General features: G+C 44.5%; 1 protein-coding gene across 1 annotated transcript in view; it reads left to right on the plus strand.

The window, feature by feature from the left end:
* The first annotated feature begins 527 nt into the window (after positions 1–527).
* The window catches only part of LOC119660449 (glutamate [NMDA] receptor subunit 1), a 116437-nt gene continuing 103021 nt past the window's right edge, over positions 528–13943 (plus strand). The window contains exon 1 of the mRNA XM_038069008.1: positions 528–645. Coding sequence (XP_037924936.1) covers positions 586–645 — 60 coding nt within the window. The 5' untranslated portion in view covers positions 528–585. The remainder of the gene's footprint in view (positions 646–13943) is intronic.

A 13943-nucleotide genomic window follows, 5' to 3' on the forward strand; every position in this document is an offset into this window, starting at 1 on the left:
GAAACGCTGTTACATCAGCCTTATATTGGGACAGGGCATCGGGTAGCCGCTTGGTAGCTCCATCTTTGTACAGGGAGCGCACGTTCCATGAGAAAATGCGCAAATCATTATTCTGTTGTCGTTGCCGGGTTCGTCGTTGTGTTATAAGTCCTGTCCGAGGCTCCTGTTGTGGCTTAGTAACAAGTTGTTTTCCGTGTAGGGTTGTCAGCGCTACCCAGCCCCGAACCTGGGGTACAGAGATTGGTTCTCCCGTTTTTAGGCGCGGGAGACTCGCCTTCATCCTTCTCCGTCTGCAGCTTTGGTTAAGAAAGAGCTCCCCGTGATCAGCACGTGGAGACTTATTAAATATAGCGTAACTGAGGAGAGCTTCAAAACCCTTAACCTGAAGCGATCAATTCCCGACTAATTGATCTGTTCTACTGAAGATGTTAATCAATGGATCAGAAACTAAATCTTTTACTATAAATCAATATCACTAGGAACTTCAAAATTCTGAACTGCTTTTCTTATCTATTTTTACAGAACTTAAATTTCGACCAACAATACGTTCCAAGAGGGGTGACATACTACAATAAAACCATAAGAATGGATCGAAATCCAATTAAGACAGCTCTCAACGTCTGTAAACATCTAATATCTCATCGGGTAAGTATTTTACGGATTAAGGCCGATTTCGAGCTATTTTCGAACATTCCTTTCAGCTCCTGTAAATACGAAGTGGGTGGTGGCATACCTTCTCCATGAATCAAATAAAACGGATCTAATGGAGAAAGGCTTTTTGATTCATGATGTGCCTTCAGGTGTGAAAGTGATTTTCACGGTTCCGAAATTACGTTTACATTATCATGTAGATGTGTCGTCCCTTTGAGGCATATAGAGGTACATCCAAAAGAGGAGTTCGGTACAACCATGAACGATTTGAAACCCAATGCGTACCTGTTCTCTGTTCGTAACTTGTCCCCTAGACCATGAAATGCTTTATTTGTATATGAAGAAGGAATTCGGCATCATTCAGGCATAAAATGCATATTGGCAGGTACACATTTCTGTCCTGGATTCAACAATGCCGCTAGTCATCAATTCTCCTTTGGAAAATATCGATAGCTATGGGAAGAAATTACAGTCCCCAGTAACCTTATTACATCCTCAGTATCCTTATTTTTGCAGTTCAGTACGTTCTTGTCAGGCTTATATTGGCAAATAAATTAAATATTTACCTTTCATCACTTTTGTTCATGTTTCTTTGTGGATATTATATCGCCATCATTTGAGAACTTGATAACGAGGTGAGTGCACAACATTTCTGTCCCAGCAGCAGAGTCCTTCCGAGCTTCTCCGCCTTAATGTCCCTGATCAACCATTAGATTAAGAAATTAATGTTTGTTTTTGAAACATTATAAGTAAATGAAATAATTGATACTAATTTATTGACACGTAATTTTTAAGGTTTTGTATAAAATAAAACCTTGTTAAAATCGGTCTGTCTGTCTATCCATCAGTCGATCTGTATGTATGTCTGTCTTTTTTTTACACTGGGGGTATGGTAGGTGAATGCAGTGTTGGACTCCCGGTTTGGTACGTAGTCGGACTACCAACTGAACACCTCCCCATCGTCAGAGAGCTAACCTGGAACCATTTGTCACATTACTTCGGGCTAGCCCCCGAACTATCCCGCCTTACGGAGCCTTCAAATCATAGAATTCCTTTCGCCAACGGGAGGGACAAGGAGGAAGGGAACTGTCAGTTCAAGGAACCCCCTGCCATCCGGCTCCTCCACCGGTCCGGTCAGGCTCTATCTTCTTAGCAACGAGAATGACCTGAACCTAATGGACAACCTGGCTCCACCTGTCAGCATCACTTCGACACTGTTGTGAGAGAGATCCCCGGTGTTTAAAAAGAGCTGCTGACGAATCCCATCCCACCTTCCACAAGAAAAAAAAGTGTGATGAACGTCGTCTACGACTCCATTGAAAAACACACAATCCAGAGATCGCGACTTTCCAATCTTGTGCAGGTAAGACTGAAAACCTCCATGGCCACTTAAAAATTGGGAAGGAAGGAAGAAGGAAATAGTCTGTCTCACCATGCTTCCAACTCAGCCACGCACCTAAGTTGTCGATGAGCCGCGCAGTCCATCCGCCTCTAGTTTCATTTTGCCAAGAGAGCTGCTACTCGTCTATAGTGCGTTGCCGTTCTTCACGAGCAACAACCTCCCTTGGCTCATCTCCCTTGCGCTTGTATATGACTTGACGCTCCTTAACAAAAAGGGCAACGGGGATCACTCCCCGGTTCAGAGACAGTGCAGTACGCAGACGCCAGCCGCAAAGCTTACGATATACCTCCTCGCTAAGAGCGTCAGCCAATACCACTGCCCCGTAGAGCAGGACAGACTGCATTGAACTCATCAGGAGATGTCCCCTGCTAGACATAGGACCACCAATGTTGACCATTAGCCTACTTAACGCCGAAACTCCAGCTACACCCTTGTTCACTGTTGCTTTGATTTGCTCAAAAAAGGTCATCTTTGAGTCAAGAGTCAACCCGAGGTTCTCTACTGCTGGCTTTGACTCGATTATCGACTCGCCGAAAGATATGGGACGCAGGGTCGGAATTCACATTTTAGTCAGGATGACTACTTCGGTTTTTTCCAGTGCACGGTTGAAACCATGCGTAGTCGTCCATTCGCTTACCCGTCCCATCAATATCCCGAGTCTGATTTGCGCCTGTTCGACAGTGCGTCCAATAACAAGCGCCGAGACATAATCTGCATAGCCGACCAGGCACGACTCTTCTGGCATGTCGAGTTTAAGTAGACTATCATAGTGTTCCCTAGATCCGGCCCTAGGATGGATCCTTGTGCTACCCCTCACGTGACGTCCATCCTCCTTTGACTCTCTAGTATTTCATAGAGCAAGCAGCGGTTTCTCAGATAATCCCTCAATATCCATAAGAGATAGTTCGGCACGTTGAAAGTATTGTCTAGTATGCCTAGAATGCCTTTTCATTCTAAGGAATTAAAGGCGTTTCTGACGTCAAGCGTCACGAGAAGCACCACCCGTCGAATTCAGCGGCTATGTGCCTCTGCTCGTCGAACGGCATCCACGAATTGCATGACAGCAATAACTGTGGATCTCCTTGCTTTAAAACCAAACTGCTGGGGAGATACATCTCCGGAAGCGCATATCACTTCAGCGAGTCTACTTCTGATGAGCTTTCCCAGCAGTGTCAAGCATACATAGTGGGCGGTATGAAGACGACAATTCAGGGCCGCTTTTCCCTTCGTGGATCAGCGCAAGCCCCCTTCCAGCGGGCAGGGAAATCGCTCTCTTTCAGGAAACCGTTGAATGCGCCGAGCAGTAGGTCTGGCCGGTGTTGGAATACCAACCAATTTGTATACCTCTGCTGAAATGCCATCGGGTTCTGACGCCTTCTTGTTTTTCATAGAGAAGATTGCCTGTTTCAACTCTTTTATAGAGAAAAGTGGGCAGTCCTCTGCGCTCTCCGCACGGACGTCATCATCCTATATGGGGTGCGCAGGGAATAGTGCCCTTACAATGCGGTCCATCTGCTCGGTCTTAAGTCAACAGAGTTTCCGCAGAGTCCAGATTTTTCGAGTTACCAGTTTGTAACCTCACCGTTTGTAACCTAACCGTCCTCACGTGTCCTCATTCACCTCGTCGACCAGATCTTGCCAGGTGCGAGCTTTACTCTTGTTTATTGCGCTGCGGAGTCTCCTTTTGGCTGATTTGTACTATGTCATTATGGTACATGCCTCCTCCCGGTCGCTTAGACGTTGTGTTAAGCGGCGAAGCCTGTGACACGCCTTCCGGAGCACTGCGATTTATATATAGAATATAGAAGGTTTACCACGTCTCGATGCCCTCCTGGGCATGGAGGCCTTGCAGGCCGTCGTTATCAAGTTCATCACTGAATTTACGAGAGTGTCAGCTGCAGTGTCGCCGCCCCCAGGGGCACCCTCCAGTGCGGCCCCACGTGTTCCAAGAGTTTCGGCTAACTTCCTTGTGTTCACGACGTTCCATACAAGAAAGATTGCCGGCGTGGCGCACACCGAGAGTTTGTGTCCACCACAAGACGATGTATTTATTGTCGCTTGCCGAGAAGAATTTCAGAACTCACCACCCATCCACCAACGACACCAGTGAATCTGACACGAAGGTTACGTCTGGAATGCTTCCCTCACAGCCCGGGCACAGTAACGTTGGGGTGGATCCGGTGTTTGGAACTACCAGTCCTGTTCTCGCCGCGATTTCCAAAATTCATTTCTCCCTGGAGTCTGTGTAAAACATGCCTCATTCAAGTGCCCTAGCATTGAAGTCACCCCAACCAGGATCCGCCCATCTGTGTCTAAGACAGCGTCCTACAAAGCATCAAGTCTCCGTCGAAAGTCCGGCATCCTCTCATTCGGCGTAAGATAGACACTAAGAAAACGTTATCCCTGAACACCGAATCCAGACAAAGCCGTCCCCTTGGCTTTTGGCAAGAACCCTAAGGAGGGTGCCGTCCCGAACCCAGATGGCAGCAGTACCTGATATGTCAGGGTGGCATGAAACTTGGTCCTTGTTTTGGTACTGCTCACTGATGAGTACTAAATCAGCTTTGGTCTCCGCAGTGAACTACTCTAACAATTCGTGAGCTGTTGCACTCCAGCGCATATTGATTTGTAAGATGCGAACCGTGTTGACCGTGTCCTAGCACTTTTCAATTCTGCTCTCAAAACTGGACACCACCCTAAGCCCGCTGTGTTCAAAACCTTCTGATCAGTCGCGCCACGGTTCCTACATAGGACGCAGCTTTCCTTTTCATTGCAGGTGTTCGCTTTATGGCCTGCCAGACCGCATTTAAGGCATGTTGCTCTTCTGTCAGGTCCCCGACAGGTTGCAGATCTGAGCCCATAATCCAAACATCTGGAACATTTGGCTGGGACCGCCCGGATTCGTATCCTACAAAGCGGGTTTTTGGCCTCAGAAATTCGCAGAGGTGATACCAATCCGGACATTGGTTATCTCCAGACATTCGCGTTTGATGGCCTCTTCTACCTCGTTCTTTTCTGTGAGGCAGTCAAGGATTTTCAAAAAACGAGTGGGTTCCAGGCTGAAAACCAAAACTTTTTCTCCCAGAAGCCCCTTGACTACTTCACAGAACGTAACTTTATTTATTGTCTTCGGGATTAGTTCGACTAGGACTCTACCGCCCTTCGTTTTACGAATGGAAGACACTTCTGCTCCGTTATCTTCGGGTTTAATCTTGTAACAGATTTCACTGAGGACTTCCGTAAAGTCTTGCCTTCTGTTGGCCTAATAAGCAAAGCTGGCGGTCTACCACCTTTTCTTTTGATGCTCCGCGCTTCGTGTCCACCTTAATTTTAGGCAGAGGTTTTTCTGATGGCGCGACGTGTTGTTGTTTCTTGTCTCTCTTCGCCTTCATCTTTCGAGCCCTGGAGAGTACCTAACTGAAATCTCCTTCAGATGTCCCTTCCCCCTTTCGTTTTTTCCCCAGTTCTCCCCAGCTCTGCAATGACCTGTCAGCGATCTGTTTAGCACTCGTAGTGTTCTCGTCGAGAAGCGCAGTTGTTTCTGCTTCCTGAGGATTTTCTCTTGTTCTCCATGTCCGCCTATAATATGAAATCCTGTCCAGGAGCTCCTCCAGTTCCATTAGCCCGTTTTTCATCCCCTTGCTAAAGTTTTTCTGGAGGAACGTCGCAAATCCCAAGCGCTTCACAACTGCCGCGCATTTCTTAATAAGCCTATCCTCTTGTGCTTGGCCCAGAGTAGTCAACAGCCCTCCCACTCGGCTTATATTCGAAACCATTTGGTTAGTTTCAGCACTTTTCACTGTGCCCCTTTCCGCAATTATAGCACTGTGTGGTATGGTCTGGGTTCCTATCTCCGTTGCAGGTGCCGCATCACTTTGCGAGTTCTTCTCTCCGTCTGCGCGTCCTGATGTCTCGTCGGGTATTTCAGCCCTTGTGGCGTCCTTCGCTGGGCGCTTGAGCCAGCTGGTGAATTTATAAACGACCCTCAACGGCTCTAGGAACTCATAAGAGAAACGAGGTAACATCAGATTGTGTGAAAAGGGATGCTGTGGAAACACACTATGTTCAGTTGAACCCCATCTAAAATTAGATAATTCATCACGCATTCAATCCATTTAACACAACTCATTATAACATGAAAGTTCCAAAATGTGTTATTTACTCTGAGGATAGGATTCTGGAAAGTTTTCCTGCTGCATCTTCGCTACCAGTTACTAAAATTGTACTAAATTATTGTAACTTTTCACTGCATGCACTGCATGAATGCTTACAATTCACTGGAAAACCCAAGTTAATCTGCTAGTGAAAATCAAACATTTTGTCCCGGCTTGGCTGTCGTCTCATCACGAACAAGCAACCCACCCCAGTCCGACCATAAGTGTATGAAGTCCTCATTTTCAACTAAGCTTCTCCACATGTTACTAGCAAACGAAGGATGTTTGTTCTCAGAATTTGCATGCATAAAGATACGATGCTCCACATCAGCTCATCATAGAAATAGTCAGATACTGCAACAAGAGTCCTTTGGGAGAAGTAAAGCTGGAAATATAATTTGGAGCAGTTTATGTTAAAAATTCACCTTCACTTCATCGATACAATGCATTATGTGCAAGGAAAAGATACTGCAAGTAATCATAATAACTGGGATATAAACTTCCTCAATTTGCAAACTCCTCCTGAAGTCGCAGTGATGATAATTCATCTATAAAAGGAAGTACATGCTGGGAACCGTTTCTACTTCAGGCAATGTTCCCAAATGGCTCCTCCGGTTTCAAAAACTTCACTAGACTGACGTACACTTTATGGTAAGCGGGCTCAAATTTACAGCAGGTAGTTCTGAAATTAACATTTTACGAGGTAGCCGTAAAAGGACGAAGAATCGAACATTTTATTGCTTCTTGTGACATATTATGCACCTCAGCTACCTTTGCAATGCAGTACGTTCCAGAACTCCATAAAATGTAAACTAGAAGCAACCGAACATGGAACACTCTTGCCTTTGGTCGTCAAATAAGTTTCCCTTCCGAAGAGTTATTTGGGAATTTAATATCTTTCAGGCAATTTTCGTGAGTTATTGCTGGATGGTGTTAACAAGTAAACTAACAAATTACATGCTATATCGCACCATGAAATTGGAGTGCTTTCAAGAGAGAAAAATAATTAACTTCACGGAAGTATATTAAGCTAATAGAAGATTTGTTAAACAATGAGAAGCTCTCTCTCTCTCTCTCAGCCTTTGGTGACGCCCAAGTATTATAGAATTACAGAGGTGACATTTTTCCTTTTCATAGTTGCATTTCTGGGAAAAATGTCAACAGCCACAAATTACATAGTTCAAGTTCTGCCTTAATTCATCCAAAATCACGACTTTTTAGTTATCGTAGAATTCCGCTGTTCATTCAAATTCTACGCGGGGTCCTCTCTGAGGTTAACTTCATTCCCGACATATCGAAATCACATAACCTGAGATTTTATTCCTTAGGGTATAGTAATTTGAGGCGGAAGGAGCAAATTTTACCTACTATAACTTTTTTAAGTAACTTTTCCATTTCCCCTGCTCGGAGAACTTTGACGGTTGGTAGCAGGCCCTTGATATCACCCTAATAACCCACAATGGAATTCTTAGGGTGGAAGACTGGAGAGTGTCTGACGAGAGACTCACACTCACTGATCATACTCGGATACTTTTCAGTCTAGATCTCATCGCAGAGGTCCCCAAACCCTTTAGAGACCCCAGGAAAATCGCCTGAAGAAAGTTTGGTCAAGTAATTAAGGACAAACTCCTCGGTGTGCAAATTGGTAATATTGCCACGACAAACGAACTGGAGTCAAAGGTCGGGGCTCTGGAAAAAGCAACGAGGAAGACTCTGAGTCAGAACCTTGCCTGGAGGGTTTACTGCCACCCCAGCTGTACGAGACTATCAAATCGGTAATTACCGAGGATAAAATCAGCTGAGCTATAAACAGCTTCTCCGCATATAAATCTCCAGGCCCAGATGGCATAATGCCAGTCATGCTATAGAAGCATTAGGAAGAGGTTGTCCCATGGCTTGTTGAGCTTTACCGGAGCTGCATCTCTCTACCACAGTCCTGGAGACGCGCACGAGTGGTTTTCATACCGACACCGAGCAGACGTGGTCATAAGTCCACGAAGGACTTTCGACCAATCAGCCTGACCTCTTTCGTGCTGAATACCCTAGAGCGCTTCCTGGACATCCACTTAAGGACGATTATGGAGAGAACGTCTTTCTCTAAGTCCTAGCATGCCTACCTCAAAGAAAAATCCACAGAAGCCGCCCTCTACGAGATAATTGGCACGGTTGAGCGGTCGCTGCAGTACACGCAGTATACCCTAGCTGCCTTCTTGGATATAGAGGGAGCTCTTAACAACGTGAGTACCAACGCCATCAAGCAAACCTTGAGGAGTATTGGATTGGAGGGGTATCTTACGCATTGGATTATATCCATACAAAGTATCAGGATAATCCTGTCGGATCTTTGAGGCAAGCACTTGACCAGAGCTGTGAAAAAAGGCACGCTCCAAGGTGGCGCCATCTCTCCAGTGTTCTGGTTAATAGTAATGAACGAAATTTTACAAACATTGAACAGCAGTGGGGTGAAGGTGGTGGGGTATGCCGACAACTTGGTGATATTAGTATCAGGGATGTTTTCGCCCATTATCATGGACATCGTGGAAGGAGCGTTGCAAAAGGTGTGCTTGTGAGTCGCAAGATGCGGACTCAACATAAACCCAACCAAAACGCAACTTATGCTATTCACCACCAAAACAAAGATACTTGAATTCCACCTACCATGGCTGAATGAACAATGATTGGTTATTTCCTCTAATGTAAAGTATCTGGGTGTAATCCTGGATCCAAAGCTAAATTGGAGATTGAACATAGAACTGAGGGTTAAGAAGACCTGTATACATGCAACTCTATTGTATGGTGATAGGCTTTGAGCAAAAAATACAATAGGATGAAGCTTAATTGGATTCAAATAACCGCTTGTACAGATGCTATTGGGGCTCTGTAGTCCTGCCCAGTAGATGCTCTCAATGTACTCCTGCATCTCCTCCCCCTAGCCCTCCACATTAACTACGTTGCGGCGTGCAGTGCCGTCAGACTACGTGAGTCCGGATGCTGGGCAGCTAAGTCCTACGGACCCAGTAACATCCTAGACGAAGTACCTTGGGAAATCTGGGCATTCCCCACGGACTATGCCACAAGCAAACTGAACTTCAAGAGAAACTTTGCTGTTACCTTAAACGCGCGAACTTGCCGAGACTCTCGCATTCGTCCTCCACTATTCTACGGCAAGTGCCCCTGTGGTGACCCACTCCTCGGCGATTTTAGGAGAGTGGGTCCCACTACATGGCGCAATTAGCAATGCGATTGTCGCCCTTTCATAATGTGTGACCTATCCACTACCAGTTCCACCTTCTGATCACAGTAGGTACGGATGCTAGGCCTGTGCGCCAATCAACTTCTTGCTTTGAAATAGTGTCAGGCGAGCTTATTCCGATGATATCACGCGGGCAGATATTAACGAAAGTTTGGGCCTTTTGCGTAACAGTGGAGTTCGCTATTCCATATATCAACACAGAAAGAACATTAGCACATAATAATCTTAACTTGATCTTGGTGTTGTGATAACTTCATTTCCATATTTTAAACAGAGCCGTGAAAGCGGATCTGCCGCTATTAATGCGCCTGCATCCAGATCGCCTTGTGACTGCATCCAGATCAAACATTTGATAAAACCAAATGGCGATCACGACGAGCCGACCCCGCTTGTAAACGGGACAAAAGCTAAAGAAAAAGAAGAAAATCAAAATGGTTTCTTGTTCCTCTTTTTTTTTTTAGTCATTGTCCCGTTCACAAACAGGGTCAGCTCCCTGATGCTTAGGATCTCTCAACTCAATTTACATTTGAATGTATCTTCATGGTCGACCTGTCACCGGACCTGTCACCAAGTGAGATTTGGTAAAATTGAGTATAGTGGAATAATTCCAATCGCAGTATTTTATTTTTGTTTTACTGAGGATAGTACAAAGTAGGTTGCCTCAAATCCTCCTCCTTTATGAGGGCTTGGGTTCAGCATGCTAAGTAAATAACATGGCAAAGTTGCAATAGTGGTGCCTACACTTTAAAATAGTATGGCCGCCCCACTTTGCCGTTTTGAAGAACTGGACAAACTGCTAATGTCATCAATAGTACCAAACTAGTCCCTCATAGATATTACTCGAATCGTGCAATCTGTCCTCTATAGTGCTACTATGTTGTTCAGTCGAGTATAGTATGAAAAGTGTTGGTGGCACTCCAGTAAATAAGATGGCTTTCCATTCACTTCACTGGAATACAGAACACCAATTTACACAAAGGGTCTACTACAAGGGAGTACATGTTTATGGCGACTAGTAAAAGCTGCTACCATTATGTAAACCAGCCTTTAAAGGAGGTATTACAGAATATCTACAGATTATGGTGAATGGCTTCATATTCATCAATCGATGACAACTCCTAGAACCTCCTTATCAAAACCCAAGAAAGGCTAGACTGTCTTTTGAGATTCTATCGTGAATGTGTTTAATATGGACGTAATGACCTCACTATTGCGAAGCGGCACCTTGCCCCACAGGACCCAGCTTAATTTTCCTTCCTGGGCCTATAAACTGGCAGTCAGTAGCTATATCAACGGTAATTTTGTCAATTCTTATTAAGCAAAAGCACCGCCAAAAGGCCTAAGTTGAATATTCCAAATAGACTCCCAATTGACTCTCTACAAAACCTTCTCTGAAGTAAGTGGAGCGGTGATCTAAACTCTTCAAACGGTTCCGCAATGATCCAGAAACCAACTTGCTCTCGGTCTGTCAAACTTTCGTGGCGTTCCTTGACCTGTGCAGGTATGATTTGAGTCAGGACTATACCTTCACATCAGAAGGAGCATCCAAATGTCGCACTCAACTCGAGTCCTTTTCTTCGAAATCTTAACGATCATCTCTTTGCTCTACTCATTGGGATCTTGGATTCCCAGGATTTATAAATGAGTGCTGCAGCTTTGCGGAGATGCAAGTCAAGAGAGTAGCAGTGCAACATCGAATTCACGTCTGCTGCCACTAGGTTTTCCAGAATATGAAATTACGGTGGCGCAAGAGTAAGAGAAATACTCTGCTTTGCTTATTTCTAGAATATATATCGCTGGAATTTTCACAAAAGTTGAAGAGAGCGAACATTCTGTCAACACTCAGCATCATTGACGAGGAACATCCGAATATTCTTGAAACGAATCATAAACGTTTTTGATAGCCAAGGGTCGTACCCGTGAGGTCAGTTTCTGCCCGAGGCGCTGTGGACGTTTCGCTAGATACAAAGATTCAAAATTTTCAGGCTGCTGGCCCGACGATTTCTAATTTACCTTCATTAGTTACTTTGGACTATTCGAGCTTGACGACAAGGAATAAGTTTGATTCAGAGAAAAGGTTGACGTACATATACCTGTATTAAGCGAAAGTCCGGAATTGATAATTTTTCTAGTCAAATTTGGATGTTGATGATGATTTCCACTATAAACATGTTTTCCCTTATTGATAGTCATCAGTTACTACTCCCCCTAACTCAATAAGTTCCTAGTGGAGTATGCAAATACGCACCCATCAATCAAGTTACACTGGAATTTCTGTTCGATTAGGCGAAGCGATGCCATACAACAATGTACAGAAAGTGAAGGCGCTTAGGTGGGTAGGTAACAATCGCAAGTTCGTTGAAGCAAACGGCCGAAATTCGCATTATACTGCTCCTTTGATCCTAAAATACCTACGCATCTATAGTCAGTCAAAAGACCTCCTTTTGTCTTTTCAAGTTTAACTCGAGAACTCTGCCCATTTCATTCACTCTTCGTTGGGTTCTCCTACAATTTCAAATATTCGAATCCTCCAGACTCTGCATTGAAATTCACTTACTACGTAATACAATTTTGATGGCAGACTTATGCACTTGATCTATACCGCATATTTCTGACTAGCATCCTGTCACCCTGAAGCTTTGTTGTTCATAGGTAGAAAGCGTCCTTTCACTGGCAGCTATCCTAGATTGTTGAATATAAAGAGCTTGTTATATGACTCGAAATTTGACGCTGAAACTACATCCCACGCTCTCGGAATACCATTTGTCTCAATTTGCTCATATTCCGTAAAGTTGACATAAGATCCTTAGAAACGGATAGAATGTTCGACGTCCTTTTGAAAAGGACCAATTGATGTTGGGCTCAGTCACGAATAGTTTTAGTGTATATGCATGACCCCGTGGTATCGCTTCATCAATTGATGGGACTCATTGTCTTAAAGTGCAATAGAGAAGGGTTATCAGAGTGTTCAGCCAATACTGCTGGGAATATATTGCATGTACGTAGAAATCAGAAATTGCGTAACGAAGAAGAATACATAGGCGTGCATAACTCTAAAAAAGTTTTTTGTTGAAAATAACCTACTTATTTTCGAGCCAGGGGCGAAAATCCGAACTCTGCGAGACGGTTATACAAGCCCCTCTCGTATCCCCCCCGCCTTTCGCCAAAATCTCCGCATCGTAAGGGTATCACCACCCTCTCCACTTGATTCCTCAATATATTTTGTAACCACAACCAATTCTATTCTCAGCGGCACCTACCATTGGCGGAGGTTAAGTACTTCATTGTAGATTCGCAATACTGGGTCCAGTCCAGAATCCTGTGCCTGTCTTGCCTTCGGGTAGCGGGCACAACCAGAACCGGGATAATTGCTAATATCAATAGTCGCCAGGGACCCTTCCAATTTAATACTACTACTTCTGCCTGCGATTTGGGGGTCATGAATACACTCAAAGCTTTCCCAGGTTGTTATAAGAGACGACTAAAAAGGATAGAAATTTGTGGGCCAAGAAACTGCAAATTTTAAAATTTTATTGCTATCGAAACGTCAACAACGCCTCGGATAGGGACTGACCTCATACCAACGTCCTTTGTCTATCAAAAACAAACTATTATTGGATTCTGGAATGTACGCACGCTCTTTGACAGCGGTATAGAATGTCCTCAGAATACTCCTTTCTCCAACTTGGGCGAGAATTTAAACGATATAAGCTAGACATTCTGGGCCTAAGCAAAGTAAGTTGGGGGGACTCTGGATAGTACTCCTCCCCCAATTGCCAGCACTGGCAATATCCTTTTGTACTCTGGAAAGGCGAGCCGGTAGCAAACGTGAATCTGGTGTCAGTTTGGTTCTGACGGCTACTGCAAGGCACGCTCTCTTCATCTGGAAGCCGGTTTCTGAAAGACTTCTGACTGCGAAATTCCGATCCAGTTTAAAGAGCATCATAAATGTATAGCACTACGCTCCAACGGAGAGTTCCGATATAATGGAGAAGGGTGCTCTCTACGTAATTGAGTCTTCCTAAAGGTGACATTGTGATCATGATGAGTGATCTGAATGCCAAAGTGAGCTCTAACTGCTCAGAGATGCATATGGGGAAGCTTAACTTTTGCTACTGCAACGGTAATGGTGAGGAGTTTTTTGTATTTTTACAGCTTGCACCGCCTCATCATTGATGGCGCATTGTCCGAGTACAGAGCTTGTCATAAGGTCAGTTGGGTTCCAGCCCAGAGACACCGCACGAGAAATCAAACCGACCCCTTTTACGATCGGCAATGTTGTAGTGTCCGCGGTTTTGCAAAATGAACAGTAGTTCATTCGCCTTTTCCAAGGTCAATCTGAAAAGAGAATGTATTCAATGATGCATAATACTTCGCCTTTTCTCCAACACCCCCAGCTCTCCCAATTATCCCTCTCATTTTCATAACGTCCATCCGGATATTCATTTACCAATTTTTTTACGCAATTTTTCTTGCTAAGAAC

The sequence above is a fragment of the Hermetia illucens genome, chromosome 6, assembly GCF_905115235.1.
Source record: "Hermetia illucens chromosome 6, iHerIll2.2.curated.20191125, whole genome shotgun sequence".
NCBI lineage: Eukaryota > Metazoa > Arthropoda > Insecta > Diptera > Stratiomyidae > Hermetia > Hermetia illucens.